This window comes from Quercus suber, unplaced genomic scaffold (genome assembly GCF_002906115.3).
Source record: "Quercus suber isolate HL8 unplaced genomic scaffold, Cork oak 2.0 scaffold_357, whole genome shotgun sequence".
NCBI classification, from domain to species: domain Eukaryota; kingdom Viridiplantae; phylum Streptophyta; class Magnoliopsida; order Fagales; family Fagaceae; genus Quercus; species Quercus suber.
The window spans coordinates 478623-489339 of NW_027069809.1; the positions used below are offsets into that span (position 1 = coordinate 478623).

Below are 10717 nucleotides of genomic sequence, written 5' to 3' on the forward strand. Positions count from 1 at the left end.
CCATTTTCATTTTCTTATATTTGACTCTTCTTCTCCCCATTTGATTTTGTATAAATTCGATATCATTTCTCTCATTCAATCCATACTTTCCATCACAAGAAAACTATGAGTACTCTTTGTCTTTGTCTCTCTCATTGATTTTTGTTCATTCTTATAATTATGATTGAGGTTGATGGTAGCTTTTTTATGGTTTTCTTTTTTAATATGTGTTTTGGTCTTGTGTTTTCTAAATTTCCCATTACAAACTCTTCTCTCTTCCTTTTATAGCTTTGGTTGAATTTTGATTTGGGTTAATACTTAATTTTTTTGGAAATAGGAATTTGAGTTTATGTCAACAATCTACATGACTATGAATTTGAATATGCCTACCAATTTTTTGATTAATAAATTATGATAAAGTCTATCTTTTATTCCTTTTTGTTTCATTTTAATTTTGGTTAAGATAACATTGTAATTTTGTGATGAATTTTTATTATTATGATAATCTCATTATTTCTTAGGAGATCAGAAATTTGAAACTTATAAAATTTAGTTATATAACACTACAACAGAAGTTAGAAAAATATAGTTCACCTTAAAAAAATATTAATTAAACATACAAAATATAATAGTATGATATATTTGTACTTTGTAGAGATAAAAAGATTAAAAAAAAATATTTGTAGAAATATTTTTTTTTAAAAAGTAATACTCGAAGAAATTATTACTTTTTATATATTACACCCCGTTACATAATACTTATATATTTTCATACATTGCATGGGTCTACGGCTAGTTTATTCGTAATAGATATAGATGCTGCCAATCATTTTATATGTATGCCATTGAAAATTTGAAACTCAAATATACATATAACTTATTAACAATTAATGTCCTGTGCAGAAAACCATTTTAGTAGATTTCACATCCATGTGATGCTTCAATGCCCCGTTCAGGAATTGCTAGTCTTTAGTTTCCTATATCTGCACCCTATGGTAAATTTATAGCTTCTTTCTACAAATTGATGAGGAAGTTGGATAGAAGCGCAATCTTGCATACTTCAGTATGTAAATTGCCATTTCCTATTTACCACGAGAGCAGTATAGACTCATCCATGGAACATGTTCATGGAAAATGGTTTAGCACTTTTCAAAATTCAGGCCCCGTTTTCTATGTATATCCTGTTTTAGTACTGAAAGTTTTAGTTTCAATTAGAATAATTAGTGCTGCTAAAATTACCAATTTTTCCAAAAATTTAAGCTATTAAAAAACGATAGATTTAATTGTTTAACTATATACTTATAACACTTCTCACGTATGGGCTCAAACTCTCTTATTAATAGGTGAGACCCAATACTTGAGATTTTAAATGGGATATAGAGTGGATGAGGCGGGGATTGAACTCCCAGCTCTGATAACTTGTTAAAATGATTGATTCTCTCAAAAGTTTAACATGTTACAAAATGATAGATTTATTCATTTAACCATATACTCACAATTAACCTTATCTTGTAAAGTTTTCCCAAAAACTAATTTACACTATATAATATAGTGGCTGACTTTGACTAGTTGTTGAACCCAACCCATAAATGTTTGGACCAAGTTTAGCTGCTGTTGGAAATGAAAGACACTTACTAGCCCTTTATGATACTGCATGTTATTTATATAAGTAGGGCCTTTCGAATTCCTGGGGCTACAACTGGCCTGGTATCATTTTCATTGGAAGGAATCTACTAGTATTTGAATGTGTGATATACTTGATGTTTAAGAAAATTTTCTTGCAAGATACGCTGATGCTAATTAAATCTTGGGACCACACAACTCTTGTTGAACAAGATTTTCACATGAACAAATAGACCAAAACACATATACTTACATAGACCACAACTCTTCTTTTCCTTTTATGAGCAGATGATTATGAATGCAATGCTTTCTGTATGTGGATTCATGCTCTACCATTAACTTACATATCATCTCACCCACTGATTGGCTGTCATGGTTCCCTAGATGTTGGGAAGTCATTTTAAGTTTTGCTGAATGAGAAATCTTGCAGGTATTTGGTAGAAGAGCAGAAGAGTTTGAGTAACGTTACATATGGGTTTTGAATTTTCCCACTGTTTGGGGGAAGAAGAAAGAACAAAAAATACAAAAGCTACGGTATATTTCATTTCCCCTATTTTTAGTGTCATTTTGATAGCTATTTATTTTTTTTAAAAGAAAAAAATGGATAATAATTTTTATTTAGATACCAAAATGATAGGACCCCGAAAGTTCAAGAGATTAATTATAAAGTTTGAAACTTAGGGGATCAAAATGATAGTAACATGAAAGTCTAAAGAATATTATTTACAAGTTTTGAAACTTTGACAAAACTGCCCCAGATCAAAGCGGTAAGTATGTATTAATTTTTAGGTCCCACACTACTCATTATCCTGCATCCAAATCTATTATATTATCACATAGAATAATTTTAGAACTTGTGAGTTGTAACCATTTGATTTGGTTGGTAGGTCACCAGTCTCTCTCAAGTTCCAACACCGTTTGGCCAAAGCATATGCACAATTGCTTAGGCCCCGCCATGAATTAATGGCTCAGAAGATTAAAACTTTTCTACCATGCACAACTTTAAACAACAACCTCTTCTCTCATAACCTTACATAAAGAAAACAGGCTGCCAAGTGTTTGTCTTTCATCAAAAGTGCACCTAAAATAGTACAAATGTAAACGTCATAGTAGATGGGGGTGGCAATGATATGTTCTCTTTTTTCCGTCTGACGATGAGTCAAATTTGTCAAAAAAATCAGCAAGAAACGTGTTCAAATCACATTATTCTAGCTATAATACAATGGATTCACAATAAAGGTTCCTTTTTCCTTCTCCTTGATTCTGATTGTAAACCAAATACATGACACGTTGAACATTAAAGAGACATTTGTCAGAAAAGAATACATGTGATTCGTGATTGTGATTAATCTATCGAGGATCAATAGCGATTTTCTGGCTTTTTGTTGTTTGCAGCTACAAAAACCATAAGAAGTTCTTGACAAAGAACCATAACACCAACATGTACAATGATTTTTAATAGGCTAAAAAGTAATTAACTAATATAAGTAGATAGGGTAGTAAAGTTCCATTAAATTAAAAAAAATACTGCCTCTCTCTAGATATACACAAAGGAAAAATCTAAAAAGAAGAGATCAGGTTCCTCTACCCCAATACCAGTCATATCACCACTCAAAAAGGAATCAAATTCCCCAGCAGCAGCCCAGCTTTTTTTTTTTTTTAACATAGGAGACAACAGAAAAAAAAGAGATAATAAAAAAATACCTTAGTGGAAATTGCCTCTAGATGATTCCAAATTACAAGCCTAGGCTCTATCATGGTGACATCTTGTCCACACATCAACCCCACTAGTCAATACTTCCCCTCTTTTTTTTGAACTAGGTGTAGTATTATTTTCAGGCCCACAGCAACACTAACCAGAGGGTCAGGCCCAGAGAGAAGAACAGGCTAGTGCATCTAGTGATGAGAGGTACAGGAGCACTTGAATCATTGACACCAGTAGTGGTGGTTCCTGAGGGGCTGATTCCTGTGCCAAATACTGAAGAAGGAGTTGTGGTTGAAGGTGTGGTTGTGGTTGGAGTTGTGGTTGGAGTTGTCGTTGATGGTGTGGTTGTGGTTGGAGTAGTGCCTGTAGGTGTTGTGGTTGGAGTTGTGCCTGTAGGTGTGGTTGTTGGTGTTGTTCCTGTTTGGCTGAACAAAGCAAAACATCATCATATTAATATTAACCTCAAAACCATGCTTCATCATGATAAAATTAAAAAGGAAAAAAAGACTTCATAATAAAAAGCTGAACAGAGCCAAAAAAAAAATCATATATATTAACCTCAAAACCATGCTTCATTATGATAAAATTAAAAAGGAAAAAAAGGCTAATTCATATTTCATACTACTAAAAGTTTTTTTTTTGGGTGAAATACTAAAGTTTTTTTTTTTGGGTGAAATACTACTAAAAGTTTAAGCCCTTAGGAAAGCATGAAGTTTAATTATCTAATTATTATTCTAACACATTTGGTTATGTTTGGGCCTCTGTCTCCCTTTAATATGTGAGTCACAAGGCCCAAAGACTTACACAATTAGAAAATAATACATTTTAATCATTTAATAATTACTCTATCAAAATGAAAAATATATGATACTTAAAAAATAACATGCAGAAAACAGAAGTGAAGCTGAGATCTGAGGAGAAAGAGGACAAATGAATTGTGAAATATCAACATCATGACAGCTCACCAGCTCTTATTAAGAAGCAGGCTCAGGATTGTAAAGATATGAAGCTGTGAGGCACTAGATCTACTTTTCTGAATCACTGTCAAGAAAATTATTTTATTCACCTTGAATAAGTTAGTCTAATACTAGGCTGCAATTGCTAATCCAAGCAAAACCCACTTCAGAAATACCATTTATTAGATGTCAATAATGGCAGGATTGGTAAAGTTAGGAAAGTAGGCTTTTCACAAGCAGAATTAATCAGTATGAAGAATCTATAACCAAAATAAATAAATAAAAAATCTTGTTTGGGCATGGAAAAGAAGTCCCTAAATAACAAAGCTCTCCACATAAAAAAGGAAGCTTTAGAACAGATTCACACTCCACCGAAGTCAGAAATGTTTTGAAGATAACAACTGAAAATTTTTCGTTTCATGTGAAAATGAAGCAATACATTCACTCAGACTGACATAAAGATTCAAGATTTGAAGTAAGAACTAAGAAACCATACCTGGTTGATGGATAAACACAAGTAGTAGAAGATCCAGCTGTAAATCAATCATCCAAAGAAGATGAAAAATGAAATCAGTAAATTTTTTTAGTAAACAAAAATTGCAGGTGGATGAGTGTCCAAGCCCAAAGGTACTTACTTGGGGCTGTTTGTGAGACAGTGGCAGTGCCTGAGAAATCACAGCTCCCTTGAGCCTGACTCTTTTTTTGGTAATAGCTATTCACAGCATAGTCACAATGATTCTTTACAGTGTTAGGGCTGTAACAGGCACCATTTTGAACGATAGGAGTACAGTCAGCTCCAGCTCCACAAGCATAATCCAGTGACTTCTGAAGGGCTTGGTCACTGAGCCCATCTTTGCATACACAATATGTAGCACCTATAGGAGAAAAAATGAAAATTATTTAAAACAAAAACCAAAAATAGATCAGTTAGTTCACACAAATCTCCTCCCCCACACCCCAAAAAAAAATAAAAATAAATAAATAAATAAATAAGTACAAGCAACTAAGAAAATCAAAGGGAAAAAGCACTATACACTGTCTCCTGCAATATCTTGGCCATATATGCAAAGAAAAGGTTTTTTTTCATTTTAAATCCTTATCAGATGGAGTAAGAGAAAACAACAAAATTAAACTCCACACTCACTTTAGAAAATCTATTTACCCATTTCACTTTAGCAGGAAAAGGCAAAAGAGAAAACCATGGCAAAAACAAGATGTGAAACTATCCCAAAATATATGTCATGATAACCCTCTAAACCTAAATCTAAAGTTTGGGAGAGAAATGAAATACTCAAAAAAATCCAGAAGCTTACTTGAATGGCCAGTAAGGGCTAAGAAAAGCACCAGGTACACTANACACGCTAGCTTTCAACCGAATCCAAACATAACCATAGTCTTTTAAAAACGTTATCTTATGTACAAAAGTAATTAAGCTGAATTACGTTAAACTCCAGTATCCGTCTTTTACTTTTCTCTCCTTCGATATCTTAATCACTCATCAACATTAACATTATTTTATTATCAATGTCAAATGTTTGCTCGTTGCTACAAATTGGTAAAGGCTCAAAGGGTGGTGTGGGGTTCATCTATCATCATCACCATCATCATAGATATCAATATAAAGAAGTGAATTTGGTTCTTGATAGAATCATAGAATAAGGAACTACAATATACCCTCTTTTCCTTACTAATCGACAACCTTAAATCATGATCGTAACAACCGGTTGTCACATACATAAATGCAAGGAGGGACATACTTGAGTTTGTATCCAAACTTGTAACTAACCCAATGAGTATGAGAGAGAGAGAGATCTAGCTAGAGCAATGGTACATACACAAAAATTCACAACAATTAAGTTAGTAGGTTTTTATTGATTCTTATCAGAGCCCATTATTGACATCATTTTTTTACTTATCATGACAAGTTACGACATGAATTATGTGCGAAGTTTTTTTTTTTTTTTTGATAGGTATGTGCGAAGTTTTATGTCAAATTTTTTTATGCATATTCTAATATCAATACCTATTTTACTTGTGGGTATATGCTGACTTGCGTTGTACTGCTTGGCCTAGTGGTAGAGTGAGGTGCCTTGGACCAATACACGTCTTCGTGGGTTTGAGTATGTTTCTAAAAGGCCAAACTGTCTAGAATTACTCAAGAACGAAAGGCCAACCACAAATCAATTAACAAATCAATTTTATAACGTAATATATTGTCTTCGACTGTGTCGGTTGGCTACCTTTCTTGAAAGATCTATTTTATAAGAAAAATGATATGTCTACAATATTTTTATAACAAATTCTAAGTGGCAAATTGTTACTAGTTGTTATTATTAGGGTAAAAAAGTAATTTTAGTGTTAGTTTCAAATTTAAACCAATAACAACTAACAACCTATGATTTGTTGTAAAAATGTTGTAGACGTGGCATCTCTCATTTTATAGTTCTATACTAACATGCAAAATACACTTTTTTTATTATTTTTATTTTTTCTCATCACTTTCACATGAATTAACTAATACAAAATTTTTACACACCAATTACAATTTGCTAGCTTGATAAGCTGTGAAACAAGATGCGAATGAGTGTGCGAATTCATACTATTCCATAGACTTTTGTTCTTTAAAACAACATGATCGCATCAACATGACTAATAAATATTGAAAATGGCGACAGAATATGTTTTGAAAAGCTGAATATTATTAATGTACTAAACATCTACATCGAGATGAGTAGATAAAACCCTGAAGTGTTTTGACCCCTTTGTTGTTTGTAATCATACTATTTACATTTATAAGATTTTCGTATGTTGTTATGACAGAGATATAAGCACTCTTGATTCCATACTCTTTTTTTTTCTTTTTCTTTTTCCAGGAAGAGAAATAGCACCATACTACGATGAAGCTAATGATATTCAAATTTATAAGAGCAAATTTGGATAGTTTTGAATTATATACAGGAGTAGATCTCTATTTTTTTTTTAAATTATTATTATAGATATAATAAAAAATTTCAACCTATAGCGTTTGTTCTACGATGATTGATTTTTATCATTAAACTAAGACACTAATTGATTTTTAGTATAAACAAGATTCAAACCACAAAGACTTTTTATTCGACAACAAGAAATTTTACCAATTAAATTAACTAAGAATGAAAATAATATCTACTTTGAAGAAGAATACTCTAAAGATCTTTATAATTGAATGCATAAATTCTTTATTGGTATTGGTGTGTCGAGATTCATAACAGTTGTCTTAATTTATTTGGAAAAATGTATAATTGCTTTTTTATTTTTAGAAAAGATATAATTTGTTTCTATAACATTATGAAAGTATAAAGCTCTCTCTTGGGAAAAAATTCTTGTGTGAGGTTTTTGACCTGCTCTAAATGTCAATGTTGCCTGCTCTAAAGGTTTTATTTATGTTGGCTGAATTGTCTAAAAGTTCATGCAAGCTAAGATAGGGTCGGACAGTTCATTATTAGAGAATAAAATGAGAAAAGAAAGAATCCAACAATATACAACATTCCCTTAACAAGAAGACACACTTTGTCATATACTTTGTAATAATTATTTATATGTCAGGTGGTAATTGGATTGTTTTTCATTAAGTAGCACAATTTATACATGTGTCAAATGATAATCAGATTGCTTTTCACCAAGTACCAGTGGTGACCACATATATAAATGATTTTTTTTTTCTAATCGCAAATTAATAAATATTTAAATTATGGCAAGTGTGCATTACATACCTATCAAAAAAAAAAAAAAAACTTCGCACATAATTCATGTCGTAACTTGTCATGATAAGTAAAAAAATGATGTCAATAATGGGCTCTGATAAGAATCAATAAAAACCTACTAACTTAATTGTTGTGAATTTTTGTGTATGTACCATTGCTCTAGCTAGATCTCTCTCTCTCTCATACTCATTGGGTTAGTTACAAGTTTGGATACAAACTCAAGTATGTCCCTCCTTGCATTTATGTATGTGACAACCGGTTGTTACGATCATGATTTAAGGTTGTCGATTAGTAAGGAAAAGAGGGTATATTGTAGTTCCTTATTCTATGATTCTATCAAGAACCAAATTCACTTCTTTATATTGATATCTATGATGATGGTGATGATGATAGATGAACCCCACACCACCCTTTGAGCCTTTACCAATTTGTAGCAATGAGCAAACATTTGACATTGATAATAAAATAATGTTAATGTTGATGAGTGATTAAGATATCGAAGGAGAGAAAAGTAAAAGATGGATACTGGAGTTTAACGTAATTCAGCTTAATTACTTTTGTACATAAGATAACGTTTTTAAAAGACTATGGTTATGTTTGGATTCGGTTGAAAGCTAGCGTGTTTGCGTCTGACGTTTTTTTTTTCTTGGCATGCGTTTGAGAGACAAACACGGCTACTGTTCATGCACTATTCATAAACAGTAGCCGTAATGTTGGACTTTTCCAACCTTTTCAGCACATCAGTGGGTCCCGTGCACTGTTCACGGGACCCATAAATCTCATTTTTCAGTAACTTTTTCAATAAAAATGAGTCATATAGTACTATTCACACATTTAAAAATTATTTTGCTATAGTGTTTTTCAGTTTTTAGTTTTCAGTTTTCAGTTATATCCAAACGGATCCTATATCTTTGTTATTGAAATCGTGTTTTACAATAAACCAAATATAGAGTTTACATATTAGAGAAGCCTAGGCTAACCTAAAAGTTAGGTTTTTTTGGACCATGACATCTCTAATATATAACATAAAGTCCTACTTAAGCCATTAACAATATACATCCTATGAGATTTAGAGAAATTTTAGAGACTTATCTATTTTAGAAAATAACACTCCTCTCCTAAAGGTTTGTTATCCATTATCCATATATAGCACAAATAGTAACTAAAATTTTTTCCCCTTTAATTTCTTTCTCTCTTTTTTCTTTCAGAATCAAATGCTTATTTGAAGTAAACTTTAAGTAATGATTAAGTAACAGTCTTTAAGGGCATAGTGCTATTTTTGAAAATAAAATCCAAGTTTTTAACATTTTCCCAAATGTCAAGATTAGTCATGTAATACCCATTGAATTAAACGGGACATCACCTCCAAAAAAAAAGAAAAAAAAAAAGAAAGAAAGAAAAGAAGGTGAAGTCCAATTATCTCTAATTCAATGGGTATTAGTCATCTCTAACACATAACATAAAGTCCTCCTTAAACCATGAACAGTATACACATTCTTTGAGATTTGGATGAAATTTTAGAGACTTATCTCTATTTTAGAAAATGACACTCCTCTTCTAAAAGATTGTGATCCATATATAGCACAAATAGTAATTGAAAAATTCCCTCCCTCTCTCTCTCTCTCTCTCACAATTTCAAAATTAAATGCTTATTCAAAGTAAACTTTAGGTAATGATTAAATAATAGTCTTTAAGGGCATAGTGCTATTTTTGAAAATAAAAGCTAAGTTTTTAACATTTTCTCAAATATTAAGATTTGTCATGTAGTAACCATTGAATTAAATAGGACATCACCTCCACAATAATAATAATAATAATAATAATTGCAGGGTCAGTTTTTGTAGCCCAAGCCCAAAGGATATGGGTTAAAGGCCCAACGAACCCAAAACAATGAATTTGTAGGGAGTGGATCAAGGTTTAGGCGCTCGCCGGCATGCATGAAGCATGAACTACTTTTCTTTTATTGAAAAATACTAAGAACAATTTACAACTAGGGGATGCTCCTCGGCCCATGGTCGAGGAGATTTTTTCTTCCTCCCAAAAACTCTCCTCTCCCCTTTACACTTTGCTCCCCTTTCTTATATATCCTTTTCTTCCTCCTCCTGTTGATCATCTATTGGCCTCCCTTCTAACCGTCTGTCCCATCAGAGGTCATATCCGTGCTCAGATGGCTCACCCTGATCGATGTTGCCCTGTCAAGGGGTTACATCCCCATTAATGCGGCCAGAAAGGTTAGGTGAGCGTATTCAATGCCGAGGTGACAGTTCGCCCAGGGCTTGCCCCTTCTCCGTACTTCTGTTGCCAACGCGTGGCACTGGACCCTCTCCTCCTCGGATATTCCAGGAGTCTTTTGGTAGGGTGGTCCTTGTGTTCTTCCAAGGTCTCGGACGCCCGAGGACAGGGTCATCCTTGGACCCATCATGCATCCTCGGCGTGGGCCATTTGGGCCTGGCTTGGAGTGGGCCAAGGCTACCCGATTTTCTGGCCCCATAATAGCCCCTCAAAATCTTGCTGCACGCATCCTTGGGCAGGGAGGAGGATTTTGACATCCTCGGCCTTACCCCCCTCCCCTCCATCAGTACTGGGGTCTCTGCCCAAGGCACGTCGCTGACGTTTCGGAGCACGTAACGTGCCTATGATTAAATTCAGGCGGCTCTGTGCTCCCCACGTCTAATGAGGTGTTACCCATCCAACGGTGGAGGTTCGTCTCG

At 33.3% G+C, this 10717-nt stretch overlaps 1 protein-coding gene across 1 annotated transcript; it reads right to left on the reverse strand.

Annotated features, from left to right (window-relative positions):
* Positions 1-3090: 3090 nt before the first annotated feature.
* Positions 3091-6018, reverse strand: LOC112024726 (PLASMODESMATA CALLOSE-BINDING PROTEIN 3). Its single transcript, XM_065760197.1, has 5 exons — positions 5938-6018; positions 5577-5628; positions 4899-5138; positions 4760-4796; positions 3091-3732 (listed from the first exon to the last, which is right to left on the reverse strand). Exons 1-5 carry the CDS (start codon positions 6016-6018, stop codon positions 3438-3440), a joined length of 705 nt encoding a protein of 234 aa, XP_065616269.1. The 3' UTR covers positions 3091-3437.
* Between the last annotated feature and the right edge of the window lie 4699 nt (positions 6019-10717).